At 34.0% G+C, this 21,454-nt stretch overlaps 1 protein-coding gene across 1 annotated transcript in view; it reads right to left on the bottom strand.

Moving 5' to 3' along the window:
• The window catches only part of DACH2 (dachshund family transcription factor 2), a 688,870-nt gene that overhangs the window by 75,311 nt on the left and 592,105 nt on the right, over positions 1-21,454 (bottom strand). The window contains exon 7 of the mRNA XM_055268433.1: positions 19,316-19,451. Coding sequence (XP_055124408.1) covers positions 19,316-19,451 — 136 coding nt within the window. The remainder of the gene's footprint in view (positions 1-19,315; positions 19,452-21,454) is intronic.

The following is a 21,454-nucleotide window of genomic DNA, read 5'->3' as shown; positions in this document are numbered from 1 at the left end:
CAGAAAATGAACAAATAAATATTGGATTTAAACAGCACAGTATATTCGTGGGAGGTAAAATTTAAGATAACTGAACTCATGGATAGAGATAGGAAAAGGATGTCTACCAGAGTCTGGGCATGGGAATGGGGGAAGTGGGCATGTTTAATGGGTACAATAAAATAGAAAGAATAGCATTTGATGGCACAAAAGGGTGACTATAGTCAATAATAAATTAATTGTACATTTAAAAATAACTAAAAGAATATGATTGGATTGTTTGTAACACAAAGGATAAATGCTTGAGGTTATGGGTACCCCGTATACTATCATGTGATTATTATGCATTTCATGCCTGTATCAAAATATCTCATGTACCTCATAAATATATGTACCTACTATGTACTCACAAAAATTATAAATTATAAAATAAGCTGCAGGTTAGACCAAATAGACCTAACAGACATTTACAGAACATTTTATCCAACAATTACAGAGTACATATTCTTCTCATCAGCACATTAAACATTTCAAAGGACAGATTATATATTAGAAGACTAAGTCTCAACAAATTTTTAAAAATCAAAATCATATAAAGTATCTTCTCAAACCACAATGGATTAAAACTGAAAATAAATAATAAAATGAACTTTTTGGAAACTGAATAAATACAGGGAAATGAAACAACATGCTCCTGAATGTCAATTGGGTCAAGAAAGAAATTAAGGAGGAAATTTTAAAATATCTTGAAACAAATGAAAATTGAAACACAACATACCAAAACCTGTGTGATACAGCAAATGCAGTGCTAAGAGAGAAGTTATAGCAATAAACATATTTATCCAAAAGCAGACAGATTTCAAATAAACAATTAATCAATACACCTCAAGGAACTACAGAAGCAAGAACAAACCAAACCCCAAATTACCAGAAAAAAATAACAAAGAACAGAGAAGAACTAAACCAAATCAACAAAACATATAGTTGGTTTTTTGAAATGATAAAATTGATAAACCACTTGCTACATTAACCAGGAACAAAAGAGAGAAGATCCAAAGAAACAAAATAAAAGTGAGAAATGACGTATTAACATTAAGAATGTAGAAATATAAAATATTATCAGAGATGCTTAAGAACAACTACACACTAACAAACTGAAAAACCTAAAGAAAATAGAAAAATTTATAGACACATACAGCCTACCAAAATTGAATCAGAAAGAGAAAATCTGAACAGACCCACAATGAATAATGAGATTGAATTAGTGTATTAGTAAATTCTCACACTGCTATAAAGAACAACCTGAGGCTGGATAATTTAAAAATAAAAGAGGTTAAATTGGCTTATGGTTCTGCAGGCTGTACAGGAAGCACGGCTCGGGCAGGGCTCAGGAAACTTACAATCATGGTGGAAGGCTAAGAGGAAGCAGCACGTCCTACGTGGCTGGGAGCAGGAGGAGGAGAAAGTGAAGGGGGAAATGCTACACACTTTTAAACAACTAGATCTTGTGAGAACTCATACACCATTATGAGAACAGCAAGGGAGACGTCCACCCCTATGATTCATTCACCTCCCACCAGGCATCTTCTCCAACACATGGGAATTACAATTCAACATGAGATTTGGGTGGGAACACAGAGCCAAACCACATCAATTAGTAATAAAAAGCACATCAAGACAAAAAAGTCCAGGACCAGATGGCTTCACAGCTGAATTCTATAAAACTTTCCAAAGATTAACACTGATTCTTTTCAAACTATTTCAAGAAATTAAATTGGAAGAAATTCTCCCCACTCATTCTAAAAAGCCAGCATTAGCCTGATACCAAAACCAGACAAGTATGCAACAAAAAAAGAAAACTACAGGCCAGTATCTCAGATGAACATAGGCACAAAAATTCTCAACATCATAAGGAGGATTCCATATCTTGGCTCTTATGAATAGTGCTACAATCAACATAGGGGTGCAGAATGTTAGTATCAAAATATCATATTTACCTCATATATATGTACAACTATTATATATCCATAATACTTAAAAATTAAAAAATAAAATTGTAAACAAAATACTAGCAAACAGAATCAAACAGAAAATCAAAAAAATCCACGATCAAGTCAGATTTATTGCAGGTATGTAAGGATAGTTCAACATACACAAATCAGTAAACATAATACATCACATCAACAGAATGAGGATAAAAAATATGATCACCTCAATAGCAGAAAAAATATTTGATAAAATTCACTGTCTTTTAATAATAAATACTCTTAAAAAAGGTATAAAAGTAGCATAACTCAGCATAATAAAGGTCATATATGACAAACCCACAACTAACATCATACTGATTGCAAAAGTTGAAAGCCTTTCCTCTATGAGCTGGAACAAGACAAGGATGCCCACTTTCAGCACATCTATTCACCACGGTACTGGTAGTCCTAGCCAGAGCAATTATATAAAAGAAAGAAATAAAAGTCATCCAAATTGAAAAGGAAGGAGTTAAATTATCCCTGTTTGCAGATGACATAATCTTATATCCAGAAAACCTAAAGATTTCACCAAAAAATCTTAGATCTAATACATAAATTAAGTAAATTTGCAGGATAAAAATTAGCATGCAAAAAATAAGTAGCATTTCTATACAATAAAGAAGTAGCTAAGAAATCAACAAGGCAATCCCATTTGCAATAGCCACAAAAATAAAAAAATAAAAAAACCTAGGAGTAAATTTAACCTAAAGAGTGAAAGATCTCTAGAAGAAAAACTACAAAACTCTGATGAGAGAAATTGAAGAGGACACAAACAAATGAAAAGACATCATGTTCTCATGCATCAGAAGAATTAATATTAAAATTACCATAATGCCCAAAGCAATCTACAGATTCAATGCAATCTCTATGGAAATACCAATATCACTTTTCATGGAAGTAGAATAACAATTCTAAAATTCGTATGGAATCAAAAAGAACCCAAATAGCCAAAGGATTCCTGAGCAAAAAAAATGAACCTGGAGGCATCACACTGTCTGACTTCAAAATATATTGCAAGGCTATAGTAGCCAAAACAGCATGGTATTTGGTATAAAAATTAGATGCAAAGACCACTGGAACAGAATAGAGAATCCAAAAATAAATCCACCCATTTATAGCCAACTGATTTTTCACAAAGGCACCAAGAATATACATTGGGGTAAGGACATCCTCTTCAATAAATGGTGCTGGGAAAATGGGATATCCTTATGAAGGAAAAAGGAACCAGACCCGAATCTCTCACCATATAAAAAAATCAGGTCGGCCGAGCACGGTGGCTCACGCCTGTAATCCCAGCATTTTGGGAGGCCGAGGCGGGTGGATCACGAGGTCAGGAGATCGAGACCATCCTGGCTAACACAGTGAAACCCCATCTCTACTAAAAATACAAACAATTAGCCAGGTGTGGTGGCGGGCACCTGTAGTCCCAGCTACTCAGGAGGCTGAGGCAGGAGAATGGTGTGAACCTGGGAGGCAGAGCTTGCAGTGAGCTGAGATCACGTCACTGTACTCCAGCCTGGGCGACAGAGTGAGACTCTGTCTCAAAAAAAAAAAAAAAAAAATCAGGTCAAGATGGATTGAAGCCTTTAATGTAAGACCTGAAACTATAAAACTACTAAAAGAAAACATAAGGGAAATGTTTCAGGTGTGCTTTGATTTAGGCAATGATTTTATGGCTAAAACCTCTAAAGCACACATGATAAAAAAACAAAACTAGACAAATAGGACTCTACTAAACTAAAAGGCTTTTTGCACAGCAAAGGAAACAATAAACAAAGTAAAGAGACATCGTGTTGAATGGGAGAAAACACTTGCAAACTATTCATCCAGCAAGAGATTAATATCCAGAATATACAACGAACTCAAATAAGTCCACAGCAAATAATAATAAATATCATGTTAAAAGTGGCCAAAGTGCATGAGTAGACACTTCTCAAAGGAAGACGTAAAAATAGCCCACAGATACATGAAAAAAATGTTCAACGTCACTAAGTATGCAAATCAAAACCACAATGAGATACCTTCTTACCCCAGTTAGAATGGTTATTATTAAATAGATAACAAATAACAGATGCTGGCAAGGATGCAGAGAAAAGGGAACTCATACACTGTTGGTGGGAATATAAATTAGTACAGCTACTACGGAAAACAGTATGGAGATTTCTCACGAAACTAAAAATGAAACTATTGTATTATCCAGGAATGCCACTACGAAGTATTTATCTGAAAAAAATAAATCAGTATACCAAATGAATAACTATAACTCACATGTTTTTGCAGCACTGTTCAGAATAGCAAAGATTGGGAATCAACCTAAGTGTCCCTCACCAGATAAATGGATAAAGAAAATGTGGTATAATACACAATTGAATACTATTTGGCCACAAAGAAGGAATAAAATTATCTTATTTACCACAACATGGATGGAATTGGAGGTAACTATGTTTAGTGAAATTAGCCCAGCAAAGAAAGACAAATATCACATATTCTCACATATATGTGGAAGATATAAAAGTTGATCTCATGGAGGTGGAGAGAAAAATGATGGATACCAGAAGCTGAGAAGGGTGTTAGGGTGGGAGGGGGGTATGAAGAGAGGTTGGCTACAGTGTGTACAACCATATATTTAGATAGAAAAAATTCAAATTCTAAATAGCAGAGTAGCAAATATATAATAAAAACAGTGTATTATATATAAATATTGTTTCTCCATTTAAAAAGATGAAAGGTATTCTCTGAAGTTAGTCCCTCCTGCCACCTAGGTAAATGTTAGAACTTATTGCCATATCCTCATTTATATTTTTCCCTATCCTCATTCATCTCAAACTGTCATTTTTTTCTGTCACCTTGTCTGTCTGTACTACATTCTAGATGATTTTTTCATATTTATTTTTCAGTTCAGTACTTCTTTCTTTAGTTTTATTCTGTTGATTAACTCATTCGTCTAGTTTTTCATTTCAATGTTTATGTTAATTTGTTTCTAACAATTATATTTGGTACTTTAAATATCTGTTTGGAAATGTTAGTAATCTCTAGTTTCTTGCTTATTAATTTAATTCCATGTTTTAATTCCTTAGGCAGCTCAGATAAAGTGTAAAATAACTATATGTCTGAATAGTTACGGATCTAAATCTATGCTTAGCTGTTTCTGTGATGCTCTCATGGTGGTTGGATTCCTTGTGTGTTTGAACGTTTTTTTTTTTAATTGTGAGCTCATATTTGGTTCAGTTTAAGGGCCTCAAATACAGATAGTGAGATCAAAAGATAAACCTTGAGCCCACAGTAAGGTGTGGATGCTGAATTTGAGACTCTATTAATATAGACAGGACCTTCACGTCAGTAGTACTGTCATCATAAACAAACACAAATTTACTCTGAAGAAAAGCACCTGTATTTTAGATGCATTTTAGAATTATTGCGTTCTCTGTGGGCTCCTTGGGGACAGGAATAATATCTCTCATCATTACATTCTCAGCGCCTGAAATAATGTAGGGTACAGAAGACATTGTTTATAAAAATAATTAATGGAAATCATAGTAAGAGCTGGAATTATGATCCGGAGAAAACCGTGCATGTGAAAACTCTTTTTGTTATTATATCACTGTCATATGAAATGCTAACTAGACTTTGATAACATTCACTCTCATAATACAATAACAAGATCAGTTCTGATCTATTGTCATCACTGAAACCATCCAGATTCCTCTGTTTATGATAATGTAAACAGTAAATACATTTATCTAACTATAATGCATCATAAGGAATTTTAAATACTTTTTTATTCTTTTTCCCAGTGACTTATATAATGCAGTTATCTAAACAGATGCATCCAGAACGAATGAATGAATGTATTTATGTCTGTTTTAGAGAAATTTCTATTTGCACCTGATGTCGAGATTTATTATAGCTCTCAAACATCCTTATCTAGACAGTCAGCATGAAAATCAGTAACAACACATACAACAGACTGGAAGTAACCGGAGTGTATTTCTCTTCCTTTTAACCAAGAGCCATTTTAAAACAATAAATGAACCATGATGTGTGTGTGTCAGGGTGTGTGTGTGTGTGTGTGTGTGTGTATTTTTAATAAGGCTCAATTCTACAGTTAGCATTTGAGATTATATTGAATTAAAAGATATAAAATATGAGAGCTCAAATAATATAAACTTACTTATTGCTAATTTCTATATTAATAATCTCAGTCATATTTATACAACTGTTCTAGTAACTTCATATGATGATATTAGTGTAGTGATAACGTGGTTTATATTCAGGATTAAGCTAATTGAAAATATAGTAATTTGAATACAAATGTACAAATATCAGTTTACTTGATTCTTCTCTATCATAAAATAGAATATTTTTAAATTACATTTTACTTATTCTTTTTCCAAGACTTCCATAGTCACCTATCATACTAGCAGGATTTATTATGCAAGGATATAATCTGCAATTACTATTTAGAAAAATGCTATGTTCTGATCCAAAACAATCAAATCTATGATTCCCGCAAAAAAACAAATAGCCTTAGTTGTATTATTTGTAATATTGTAATTTAGTTATCCTGGTTATTTAAAATCTGTTTGTTGAGATAATAGCATTACATAGTGATTACTAAAATCATAGAATAATTATGTGTACCTTTTAAAATAAAAACTTTATTTCAAAAGTCTAACCTTTTAATAATAAGCCTTATGTCAAGATATATATATATATATATATTTATTTATTTCTCCAAAACAGACATAAAAATGGCCAATAGATATATGAAAAGTTGGTCAACATCAGTAATCACAAGGAAATACAAATAATAACCACAGTGAGGTATCAACCTTCACCTGCTAGTGTGGTTTAATCAAAAAACAAAAGATAAGTATTAGAAAGGATGTCGAGAAATTAGAAATTTGTACAGTTTTTTTATCATTTCAAATTTTATTATAGGTTAAAGGGTACATGTATAGGTTTGTTACATGAGTAAATCATGTGATTCTGAGGCTAGACGTCCCAGTGATATTAACACCCAGGAAGTAAGCATAGAACCCAACAGACGGTTCTTCAGCCCACTCCCCGTCCCTTGGTTCCCATCTTTACATTCATATGTATTCAATGTTTAGCTCCAAATTATAAGTGAAAATATGTGGTATTTGGTTTTGTGTTCTTGCATTTGATTGTTTAGGATAATTGGCCCCCAGCTCCATCCATGTTACTGAAAAGGTCACGATACTGTTCGTTTTATTTCTGTAATATTCCATGGTGTATATGTAGCACATTTTCTTTATCCAATCCACTGTTGATGGGCAGCTACGTTGATTTCATATTTTTGTTTTTGTGAATAGCACCGCAATAAACATATGAGTGCATGTGTATTTTTGATAGTTGGCTTTCAATCCTGTGCATACTTTCTTTTTTTTTCCTATTTCTTTCCTTCCTGCCTGCCTACCTGCCTTCACTTCTGTCTTCTTGTTTTTTATGTGTGCTTCACCAGTATTTACATATTGTGAGTCCAACAATGCACAAAACACATGTCAATTTAGCTAGAATCTAACTATATTGTAGCATGAGGGCCCTTCGTTGTATGTAATTTGACCTAATGTTGAAAGTATAGGTGGCTCTTATTATTTGGAGGTATGTTCCCTCAATACCTAGTTTATTGAGAGTTTTTAACATGAAGGGGTGTTGCATTTTATTGAAAGCCTTTTCTGCCTCTGTTGAGATAATCGTGTGTTGTTGATGTTTTCTTTTTTCACACTAGTCTCACTTAGCAAATCATGTGGTTTTTGTCTTTAGTTCTGTTTATGTGATGAAACATATTTATTGATTTCCATATGTTGGACCAATCTTGTATCTGCGGATGACGCCTACTCGATCATGACGGAGTAGCTTTTTAATATGCTGCTGGATTCAGTTTGCCAGTATTTTGTTAAGAATTTTTGCATTGCTGTTTATCAAGGATATTGGCTTGAGGTTTTCTCTTTTTGAAAACTCTGCCAGGTTTTGGTATCAGGTTTTGGTGCCAAGTTTTGGTATCATAGAATGAGATAGGAATAAGGATTTGGAGAAACTAGAATCTTGCACACTTTTAGTTGCAATATAAAATTGTGCAGTCACTCAGTGTGGAAAACAGTATGGTAGTTCCTCAAAATATATTTTTAAAACATAAAATAGCCATATGATCCAGCTTTCCACTTCCGGGTATAAAACCAAAAGTATTAAAAGCAGGAACCTGGACTGATATTTGTACACCAACATTGATACCAGTATTATGCACAATAACAAATACATGGAAATAACCCAAATGCCAATTTATGGATGAAATGGATAAATAAAATGTGGTACATAATACAATAAAATATTATTCAGCCTTAAAAAAGACAGAAATCTTGCTATATGTGACAACATGGATGAACCTGGTGGATATTTGGCTAAATGAAAAAAGCCAGTCACACAAGGACAAACAGTGCATGATTCCACATATATTAGTTATGTAAAATAGCCAAACTCATAGGAACAGAGAATGAATAGTGGTTGCCAGGGGCTGTAGAGAGAGAGACATGGAGAGTTGCTGTTCAACTGGTTTAAAGTTTCAGTTATGCAAAATGAATAAGTTCAAGAGATCTGCAGTACAGCATTGTGCCTACAGTCAACAATAGTCTATTGAGCACTTAAAAATGTGTAAGATGGTAGGTCTCATATTAAGCATATTAAATTTTTACAACAAAGAATAAAAATAGAAATAGAATTTACTTAGAAAAACCAATGTAATGAATTGTACTAATAAAGCACAAAAACCACAATGTCATCTTGATAGATACAGAAAAACAATGTGACAAAATACAACGTGTTTTCATAGTAAATACACAAAACAAACTAAGCATAGATGAAAACTTCCTCAATCTGATAAAAGACATCTATAAAAAGCCCACTAACCACATAATATTTAATGGTAAAAACTGAAAGCTTTCCTCCTGAGATCAGAAATAAGACAAGGATATTCACACTCACCATGTCTATTCAACATTGTATTGCAGTCTCTAGCCACAGAATTAGGCAAGAAATAGAAATAAAAGGCATATAGATTGGAAAAGATAAATAAGACTATCTCAATTTGCAGATGGTATGATCTTATACAGAGAGAATTCTTAAAGAAACTACAGAAAAAAATTGTAAAGAATTTATATAAAAACCATTAAAGCTAAAAAAAAAGTTGAAGAATATAATAACAATTTAGAAAAATTAATTATATTTCTATACACAGCAGTGAGCAATCTGAAATTAAAACTAACAAAACAATTTCACTTATAAATTTGAAAACATTAAAAAACAAAATACAGGCATATCCTGTTCTTTGCACTTTACAGATACTATGTTTTTTACAAACTAAATGTTTGTGGCAACCTTGCATTGAGCAAGTCTATTGGTGTCATTTTTCCAATAGCACTTGTTCACTTTTTGTCTCTGTGTCACATATTGGTAATTCCCACGAAATTTCAAACTTTTAATTATTATTATAACTGTTATGGTGGTCTATTATCAGTGATCTTTGATGTTACTCTTGTAATTGTTTTGGGACTCCATGCACTGCTCCTATATACAATGGCAAACGTAATTGATAAAGGTTTTGTATGTTCTGACTGCTTCACTGACCTGTCGTCCCCCCATTTCTCTTCCTCTGCTCAGGTCTTCTATTCCCTGAGATACAACAATATTGAAATTATGTCAACTACTAATCCTCCGGTGGCCTCTAAGTGTTCAAGTAAGAGGAATAGTCACATGTATCTCGCTTTAAATCAAAAGCTAGAAATGATTAAGCTTAGTAAGGAAGGCATATCAAAAGCCAAGATAGGCTGAAAGCTAGGGCTCTTGCACCAAACAATTAGCCAAGTTGTGAATGCAAAGGAAACATTCTTGAAGGACATTAAGAGTGCTACTCCAGTGAAAACACAAATGACAAGAAAGTGAGCTAGCCTTATTCTTGATATGGAGAAACTTGTAGTTATCTGGATGGAAGATCAAACAAGTCACAACACTTCTTTAATCCAAATCCTAATCCAGAGCAAGGCCCTACCTCTCTTTAATTCCTTGTAGGCTGAGAAAGGTGAAGAAGCTGCAGAAGAAAAGTTGGTATCTAACAAACGTGGGTTTATGAGGTTTAAGTAAAGGAACAATCTCCTTAACATAAAAGTGCAAGGTGAAGCAGCGAGTGTGGACGTAGAAGCTGCAGCAAGTTATCCAGAAAATCTAGCTAAGATCATTGAGGAAGGTGGCTACACTAAATAATAGGTTTCAGTGTAGACAAAACAGCCTTATATTGGAAGAAGATGCCATCTAGGACTATCATAGCTAGAGAAGAGAAGTCATACCTGGCTTCAAAGCTTCAAAGGACAGGCTAACTCTCCTATTAGGGGATAATGCAGTTGGTGACTTTAAGTTCAAGCCAATGCACATTTTCCATTACAAAAAAAACCCCTGTAATTCTTAAGAGTTATGCCAAATTCTATTCTATCCCTGCTCTATAGATGGAACCATGAAGCCTGGATAATGGCACATCTATTTACAGCATGGTTTGCCAAACATTTTAAGCCCACTATTGAGACCTATGGCTCAAAAAGAAAAGATTCCTTGCAAAATATTACTGCTCACTCAAACGAATCTAGTTACCCGAGAGCTCTGTAAAAAGAAATTCATTTTTCATGCCTGCTAACACAACATACATTCTGCAGCTATGTAATATGGAGTAATTGTTTGAGTTTCGAGTTTCATTATTTAAGAAAGGCATTTGGCAAAGCTATAGCTTCCATATATAGAGATTACTCTAATGGATCTGAGCAACATAAATTGAAAACTTTCTGAAAAGGATTCACCATACTAAATGTTATTGCAAACATTTGTGATTGATGGAAGGAGGTCAAAATGCCAACATGAACAGGAGTTTGGAAGAAGTTTATTCCAACCCTTGTGGATGACTTTGAGGGACTCAAGACTTCAGTGGAGGAAGTCACTGCACATGTGAAAATAGCAAAAGTACTAGAATTAGAAGTAAAATGTGAATATATGACTGAATTGCTGCAATCTCATGATAAAACGTGAATGGATGAAGAGTTGTTATTTTATGGATGAACAAAGAACATGGTTTATTGAGATGGAATATACTCCTGATAAAAATGTGTGAACACTGTTGAAATGACAACAAAGTATTTAGAATATTACATAAACTTAGTTGGTAAAACAGTGGTAGAGTTTAAGAGAATTGTCTCAAATTTTGAAAGAAATTTACTGTAGGTAAGATGCCTTCAAACAGCATCGCATGCTCCAGAGAAATCTTTCATGAAAGGAAAAGTCAATTGATGTGGCAAACTTCATTGTTGTCCTATATTAAGGAATTTCCTCAGCCACCCCAACCTTCAGTGGCCACCACCCTGATCTGTCAGCAGCCGTCAACATCAAGGTAAGGCCCTCCACCAGTAAAAAGATTATGACTCGGTGAAGGCTTAGATAATCATTACTGTTATTTTAGCAATGAAGTATTTTCAAATTAAGGTATGTATACTGTTTTTTAGACATAATGGCATCACACACTTAATAGACTACAGTATTGCGTAAATATAACTTTTACATGCACTGAGAAATCAAACAATTCGTGTGACTTGCTTTATTGCAATATATGCTTTATTGTGGTGGTCTGGAACCAAACACATGATATCTCTGGGGTGTGGCTGTACTGAGGAGTAAACTTTAAAGAACTGCAAAATGTATAGTTTGAAAATGACAAAACATTGCTGAAAGAAATCGAAGAGAACCTGAATAAAAGGAAAATATCTTGTTTTCATGGATCAAAATACATAATACTGCTGATATGGCAATACTCGGCAAATGTATCTACAGTTTCAATAGACTCCTTGTTGTAATTCCAGTTGATATTTTATCAGAGACTGATCTAAAAATTCTCATAAAAACACAAAGGATCAAATAGACCCAAAGTAATTCTGAATAAAATAATAAAAGACTCATATGTCTTTATTTTATAACTTATTATAAAACTATAGTAATCAAGATAGTATGATATTGGCAAAAGAATAGACACGCAGATAATCGAACATAATTGAGAGTCCAGAAATCACTGCTTAATTTTACAGAGAAGTGATTTTTGATGAGGGTGCCTACTTAATTCAATGAGGAAATGTTTAAAACAAATAGTGCTAGGATGATCAAATGTTCAAATGCAAAATAATGAAGTTAGTCCCCTATCTAACACAACAAAAATTAACTCAAAGGGGAGTACAGATCTAAGTGTAAGAGCAAAGCATTCTTAGATACAACACCAAAAGCACATGTGTCAAAAAATAGATAAATTGATCTTTATGAAAATAAATAACCTGTCCATCAAAGGATACAATGAAAACAGTAAAAAGATAACCCACAAAATGGTATAAAATATTTATAAGTCATATGTCTGATAAAGATATTGTATCCGTAATATAAAAAGAACTCCTACAACTTAAAAACAAACGATAAATTAAATAAAATAAAGAATTAAAATGCCTAATAAAAAAATTGACAAAGGACTTAAATAGATATTTGTCCAAAGAAGATGTATAAATAACCAATAAACACAGGAAAAGATGCTCAAAATGATTATTCATCAGGGAATACAAATCAAAGCCAAAATGAGATAATACATTGAAAACATTAGTCTAGCTATAATAAAAATCACAGAAAATAGTAAGTGTTGGAGAGAGCAGGGAGAAATTAAAACCTTCATATATTGCTGGTGGAAATGTAAACGGCTGCATTCACTTTGGCAAAGAGTGTGGTAGTTCCTTAAGTGGTTAAACACAAAATTACCATAAGACACATCAATTTCACTCCTAAGTATATATACATGTGAAATGAAAACACAAATTAACCCAAAACTGTATGCAAATGTTCACAGCAGCATTATTTGTAACAGCCAAAAAGTGGAGGTATCTCAAATATCCTTCAACTGATGAATGGATAAACAAAATGTGATGCATCCATGCAATGAAATAATATTCCACCATAAAAAGTAAAAGTAAATAACTTCATTAAAGAGTGGGCGAAGGACATGAACAGACTTCAAAAGAAGGCGTACACACAGCCAGCAGCATATGAAAAATGTTCAATATCATTGATCACTATAGAAATGCAAACCAAAACCACTATGAGATACCATCTCACACCAATCAGAATGGGTATCATTAAAAAGTCAATAAACAACAGATGATGGCAAGGTTCTGGAGAAAAAGGAATGCTTATACACTGGTGGTGGAAACGTAAACTATTCAGTCACTGGGGAAAGCAGTTTGGCGATTTCTCAAAGAACCTAAAATAGAACTACTATTTGAGCCAGCATTCCCGTTATTGGATATGTACCCAAAGGAATATAAATCATTCTAAATCATGCATGTGTATGTTCATTGTGGCACTTTTCAGAAGAGCAAAGACATTAAATCAACCTAAATGCCCATTAAAAACATGGTACATATACACCATGGAATATTATGCAGCCATAAAAAAGGACAGGATGACGTCCTTTGCAGCAACATGGATGGGGTTGGAGGCTAAGAGAGAGAACTGATGCAGGAACAGAAAACCAAATACTGCATGTTTTCACTTATAAGTGGAAGATAAATATTGAGAACACATAGAAACAAAGAAAAGAACTACAGACACTGGGGCCTACTTGAGGGTGGAGGTTGGGAAGAGGGAGAGGATTGAAAAACTACATATCAGATACGATGCTTATTACCTGGGTGACAAAATAATCTGTACACCAAACCCAAGTGACACAGAATTTACATATATAACAAACCTGTACTTGTACCTCTGAACTTAAAAGTTGAAAAAGAAATACGGCAATGCTTTTATTCCAGGTGAAACATAATATATATTATTGTGACCAAAGGATGTTAAAACTATTAGCTGTTCATCTGTAGGCTGTGGGTTAACTTAAAATATAACATTTCAATGGGCTAAATTCTTGGGCTGGATGGTGAATTTATTGTTCCACTATTTCTGTAGCATATCAGATTTGATAATCAGAGTGTTTGGGGCATCTTGCACATAGAGAGTTTTCTATTGAAAACATTTACTTCCCAGCGCAAAATATCACAAAAACCCTATCCCTGATAGCAGTTTGAGAGACGAGTGGCTGCCAGAGGAAGGGGGTTTTACTCTGTGCCTTTATTTCCACACAGGTAAAGTAGAGTGAATAGTCATAATTGCTGTACTCTAAAGAATCCCAGAACTGACTGTTAAAGACCACATAACACAATGTCATAACGTGATTAATTTGGTCAATTTATTTGACATAGTATGTGAAAAAATAAAATCAAAAGCTTTATTTGACTATCAGTCAGTTTATTCAAAATACTTGATTCAAAACTAAAATCACAATATTGGCCACAGTCAAAATGGATATCAATGCCATGAAAGCTCAGGTCATATAGACTTTGAGACATGTATTATAATGTCATCCAGTTTTACCAGATACAGTAAGGGTGGGCTACATGAACACTCTAAAGGTATGTCTTTATGTTCTGAAAATTCCTTCATAATAGCAAAGCTGGCATTTTATAATTTTCAGAGCTATAAATCATTTTTAAAATCATGATGATACTCAAAGCAGATGTGAAAACATATGTTTGCCACAGTTGTATAAACTGCTTACTTGTCACAGTTAATAAATTTTGACACTTCTACTTTAACTCATTCCCTTTTAATAACTAAAATCTATTTCAGGAAAATACATTTTTTTCTTACCATAACAAATATAACTGTAAGAACTTGATATAGAGAATCCCATTTTTTTTAAAAAAAAAAACCTTTCCACTATAACTGGGGTGAAGTTTAATATGCCACTCTTGCTTATTAATGTCCTCATCAGGATATGTTACCAACTTACTTGATTTAAACAAGAAATATTCTACCATTCCACAGCAAGAAATTCAGAAATACCAGTGCATACTACTATATATTTTATGAAAATCAGATACTGTACATCTGTAGTAACGCTTGAACTGATTTTTCATAAGACACAATAGTGTATACTTGAGTGCTGTATTACACAGGACAGTCCCAAATGCCATTTTGACTTATGGGGTTTGCAGCTCTGATTGTATCATATGCATCATGTACAGCTTGGGACTTCCCTAGCAAAGCTGCTTTACTACCAAGATGTCCTTTAAATAGTCATGATATGGTGGGAAAAAGGTCTCAGGAACAAATTGTTGCTGGGTTATAAATGAACTTTCATCTATAACTAGACTTTCATTACCTGTGCAAGAGTTTGGGTAGTTTAATATCATGAACCTGACTTTCTTTCTGACAACTATTCCGAAATCAATCATTTGCATTTTGGAGCCCCAGAGGGTATAGCCTTTCACTGTCAGGCTAAGAAAAGATAAAACATGTGGCAAGGAAACCAACCATAGATCAATGAAATTAAAATCATACATTATTTCAAATTCCAACTAAAATGCTCATCTAGGTAATTATGAAGCACATTCAGTTTACAGAAAAGAGAAAATATTATTCATTAATTCTTCAGTTCATGAAATTTTTTTTCTATATATTCTGGGCACCTTTAGTAAATAGAAAAATTTACCCTGTGGTGAAGTACAATAAACTGATGATCTGATAAATTACATGTTAGCTACTCTCTAACTCATGGTGACAGCAACAATGCATAACCCATGCCATATGATTATATATTTTCCTTTTCTCTTACACTTTCAGCCTTACAAACAAAGTTGTACTCAGTTTTCATATTAGGAGAGCATCACTTTAAAATTCTTACTCTCTCTATCTTCCTTGAACAGCTCTCCTAAGACAAAACTGGATACTATGCAGGGGTGACACATGTACCTCAGCAAATCAAAAGGCAGGTTGAGATCATATCTATCAGTATTCCAGGTAAATACCTGATGGGCTAACTTGCTAAGCTTTCATCTGAAATGTCCAAATTAGCATATATTTTTAAAATAACTTTCAAGGGTTGAGGGAAGCAGCTCCCCTCTATGACAGCAACTCAGTTTTGTCAAATATAACCGCAACTATAAACAGCAAATGGTGAATAATTTAAACATAGTTAAAAAAGTAAATATGTAATACAAAGGGAGTCAGATGTCTCTGAGCTGGCATAGTAAGAGGGCTTAAGATAAAGTTTCCAACCACATGCACAGACAAATTTCAGGCGGATATGTAATTTATAACCTCTCAAATAAACAACCTTCAGATAAACATCATGTTTTCTACTATTAAAATAACTTATCCAAAGCTGGCATGAATCTATTCTTACTAAGGGAAATGTGGATGCAATATACAGCACACAGGTGTTAACTGAGTTAGTATCTGATTATTATATGTGTATCAAATAAGCAAAAATCATTTTACCTTTATTATCTTTTTGGAATTTTTTGATGGTTAGTCCATTATCTTGATCAACAATAAGTTCCTCTCTATTGTTGGGCATCATAACTATAAATAAGAGATGTAACTGAGTAGTTTTCTATGTGAAATACCCAGAAAAAAGGCAGAAAAGCATCACACAAATGGCTAATATAATCTAATAACAACTAACATAAGTTTTATATAGTTCTACTTCTAAAACAGTAGAAAGATTTTTTGTTGGTCTGAAGATCATATAATGAAAAAATCAGTAAGCTGCTTCATCATGTGAGTTTAAAGTATAATTAATATATACAAATATATACATATGAATTTGTATAATTGCCAACATAGCAAGATTAATAGATAATATAACTTTCTAAAAATTATGATTCTTTATAAAACATATTGAAAGAGAAAAAATGTTAATTTTCAGAGTTTATAATTTAATTCTCTTTAGTCATATTTTATTCAAACATTATATAGCCCTATTAATAAAATATGGTAACTGTAGAGTTAAAAATTCTCAAGCCTTTTTATTTATTTATAGCCAATCTTGCTATCATTCTTAGACAACTATGGAATGTGCATATAGAGCCTAATTACTGCCAGTGTAATTATAAATAAACTATATTGTCAACATTTTTTCTAGGATATTACATTGCTTTGGATATATTTGATTTTACTTCTAAGTATAAATTGCCCATTCTTTTATGATATATCTATTATATCATAAATATATTTTTTCTATATATTATGGGCACCTTTAGTAGATATAAAAATTTACCCTGTGGTGAAGTACAAATAAACTATCTGATGATCTGATAAATTACATGTTAGCTACTGTCTAACTCATGGTGACAGCAACAATGCATAACCCATGCCATATGATTATATATTTCCCTATATGCTCTGCTTTTTAGCCAGCACTCAATAAATAATTATCTGTATATATCCCTTTCCCCTTTTTGTCTCCTTCTTCCCACCCTCATCAATATGAATGGTATACCAACAGAAGAATGTGTCCTTTTGTTTCTTAATTCATTAGTGGTCACTCATTTGTAGACTCTCGTTCTTTCTCAGACTTTCTAGAATCAGTTGTACACAATGTAGTAACAACCAGGTAGTCTATGTCATAGAAAAGAGTAAAGCTAGAAGACATCTGTCATGTCTTCCAGGAATTAGACTTACTCTCTCAGGGACATTAGCCTCAAGCCCTGATCCACTGGTTCTTAACCCTGGCTACACATAAGAATCTCTTGAAGAAATGCTGAAAAGCAAAACAAAATACTGCTGCCCAGGCTCTATTCCAGACCAAATGAATCAAACTCTGAGCATGTGACCTCAGCGTCCTCCATATTAATAAAAACTCCATAGGTGATTATACTTGGGAGCCAGATTTGAGAACCGCTATGCTCACTATGAAGCTAAAGCGCTCCAAAAAAACATATAATACTGACAAGCTAAGGGAGATTTGGATTAATTTCCCCAAAAGATAGTCTTCATCCTTCTGGAATCTAAAACCTTCCCTAGTCTCCCAAATTTCTCTTCCCCCAAGAAAATACATTATTTTGGAAAGGCTGAAAGCAATCGCTATTACGAGTTGTAAACATTCAGAGTTCCCTTAAAGAACTTCCCCCTTGTAAGACTAAAGGAATAGCAAAAATCATTTTCCTGAAAGGAAATGGGTACATAGGAAATTGGACTGTGTAGGTATAGAAGATTAACAAATATTTTACCTAGCTCAATTGATTGGTAATTACTATATACTAAATGAGAATTTGTTACAGCTGAATGTACCTGTCGACTTCTATATACCTGAGTAGAATTAGATGGAAGGAAATGATAAGTAATCAAAGTCAAGTCACACAGAGAAGAGTAATTTTTATCGCCCACACTTCCTTGGCACTTTTTTCACATAATATTTCATTTCACCGCTCAATAATCCAGTGCATTAGACAGGGTGATAAGTTTTTTCCATATAATAGGTAAAGAAACTCATGGTGGTTAAGTGGCATACACAAGATGTTATAGCTAGTTAGTGCCAGACCTATAACTAGACTGAAGTTCCCAATATGCCACATCACAACCAATTTCTGGAATAGCATCTATGGTGTAAGGCTTCTGAGAAAACAAAATATATATAAATGTAGGGGAAATCATGTTAAATATTTGTGATCTAAGTTGTTGAGATTGTGGCAAATCTTATATTGATTCACTTTTTAATCACTCTTTTTTTTTTTTTTTTTTTTTTTTTTTTGAGACGGAGTCTCGCTCTGTCGCCCAGGCTGGAGTGCAGTGGCGCAATCTCGGCTCACTGCAAGCTCCGCCTCCCGGGTTCACGCCATTCTCCTGCCTCAGCCTCTCCAAGTAGCTGGGACTACAGGCGCCCGCAACCACACCCGGCTAATTTTTTGTATTTTTAGTAGAGACGGGGTTTCACTGTGGTCTCGATCTCCTGACCTCGTGATCCGCCCGCCTCGGCCTCCCAAAGTGCTGGGATTACAAGCGTGAGCCACCGCGCCCGGCCCTTTTTAATCACTCTTAAATGGGCAACTGCCTAAAGGATATTTTAACTTCCCTTATTCAAAAGATGTGACTGTGTCAGGTGTATTGTATCACATATAGAACTCACAAATACTCAACAAAAATTTCATCATATTACTTCCACGAGATTCAATGATACAGTAAAGGAAGATCTTTGCAGAGAACAAACTTCTAACAATGTAAGTTTCATTTTGTTGGTCATATTGTTTCAGCAATTACAAAAGACCAAATTTCAAAAAGCTATTTATATTAAGGAGGTGTCAGCTTACCCAGCTTTTCCCTCTCCTCTATTTTTCCTAACAACTAATTTCCAGAAACAATATTTTCCAATTACCTGTTTCAGAAAAGTTACTCACCCATTCTTTCCAAATGATGATCCATCTGAGAGGGAGAGCTGGACACACTGCTGCTGGTGTGGGAAGAGGTCTGGCTCCCAGGACGATGATTCTCTTCCAGAGAAGGAGCAGGAGAAGGACTCTCTGGGATCCGCTCCTGACACAAAAGGAAACACAAAGGAAATGTCATCTATGCGCCAAGTTTTTATGTCGATTGAGTCTATACATTTGAAATGGTGACCTCTCACTTATTGTGAAAGTGTACACATCTACAATAATTGGTCTTAAATACATATATTTAAACACAAATATACTTTTGATTCTTGTGAAATTAATAAAATATCATGAGGGCTAAATTATAGAAAAAGTCAAAAAAGCATCTAGTAAAGGGGCAAGAAAAGTTAATTTCCACTTGCTCTGCTAAAAAATTCATAAATGATTAACAGTGTAGGTGTGTTTTGAAGGTTATTGTTATTATAGTTTCTAGATTGATGTGAAGTTCATGGCAAGGCCTGGAGGGTGATACTCCTATCTCATTAAGAAGGAGAACTCCCAAATGTAAAGACTTGAGAGCCCTGGAATGAAACTCACAAATTGTGGCACCTGGTACATGTTGAGCTTTTCTGCATGGACAACATTTATAGAAATAATATACTTGTATATTAGATACCTGTAACCTCTCAGACCTTAATAACTTATGTTGAATTCTGCCAACAAAATATTTTAATAGGCTGGGCACAGTGGCTTATGCATGTAATCTCAGCACTTTGGGAGGCTGAGGCAGGTGGATCACCTGAGGTCAGGGGTTCGAGACCAGCCTGATCAAAATGGTGAAACCCCGTCTCTACTAAAAATACAAAAAATTAGCCGGGCGTGGTGGCAGGCACCTGTAATCCCAGCTAATGGGGAGACTGAGGTAGAAGAATCCCTTGAACCCAAGAGGCGGACATTGCAGTGAGCCGAAGTCACGCCATTGCACTCCAGCCTGAGCAACAAGAGCTAAACTTCGTATCAAAAAAAGTATATATATTTTAATAGTCACAGTACACCATTATTTTTTTTTCAAACTTACACTATGATCTATCAAGGTCAATTCTTCTAGTATTCCATAGATTTTTGTAGTTTTCAATAATGTATTTTAATAAAATATTTTTGCATACTTCTGCAGTAATTATTATGGCTCTCAAGACTTCTGATTATTAAAATTGCTATAAAACACTGAAGCTATTCACTATGTTTATGCATCACAAATTGATGAATAAATCCAAATCATTCAGTTAATTTGATCAATAAAAAAACCAAATTGCAGTGTTTATGCACTTAAGCAATAAATTTGACTGGGTGATAGACATGCCAGCACAGAGAGTGTTCTATAAAATATTTAATCCATCCATAATAAATTTCTTCAATTAAATGTTGTGTCTAATTATCTGTAATCACATCATTATTCTAATCATCATAACATTAAGAAATAATTTGTCAAATATGTGCTTGTACATTTCCACATTGATTTTGCATGAGAAGCCCAAATAAACCGCCTAAAAAACTGTTTGTTTAATGCAAAAGTAATAGCATGAGAGTTAAAATTTATTATTTCATTAGTAGTAGTTAACATTATCCAATGTCTGGCATTGCAGCAGGCACAGTGATGCCACCTCCTCAACTTAAAATCTCCAATCCACATCTTAATTACAGGAACCTGTGAATTTGTTACTTCACATGGCCAAAGGGACCTTGCAGATGTAATTGAGAATCATGAAATAGGGAGATTATACTGGATTATCTTAGTGGACCCAATCTGATCACCAGGATTCTAAACTGTGGAAGACACAGGCAGAAAAGAAGGGTCAGAGGGAGACATGACTGCAGAGGAATTGTCACAGAGATGCAACATTGCTGGCTTTGAAGATGGAAGAAGGGAGCCATGAGCAAAGAGATGTGAGTGACCTTTAACAATAAACACTGGGCACTTCTAGAGGGGGTAGAGAGGGAGGGGGAAAGGGCTGAAAAACTACCTATTAGACACTATACTCACTACCTAGGTGACAGGATCATTAGCACCCTAAACCTCACCATCATATAATATATCCATGTAAAAAACTTGCACATGTATCCCATATATCTAAATTAAAAGTTGAAATTATTTTAAAAGAAGAAAAG

The sequence above is a fragment of the Symphalangus syndactylus genome, chromosome X (assembly GCF_028878055.3).
Source record: "Symphalangus syndactylus isolate Jambi chromosome X, NHGRI_mSymSyn1-v2.1_pri, whole genome shotgun sequence".
Taxonomy (NCBI): Eukaryota; Metazoa; Chordata; class Mammalia; order Primates; family Hylobatidae; genus Symphalangus; species Symphalangus syndactylus.
The sequence above is the reverse complement of the archived record's forward strand: the minus strand, read 5'-3'. Positions and strand labels throughout refer to the sequence as shown.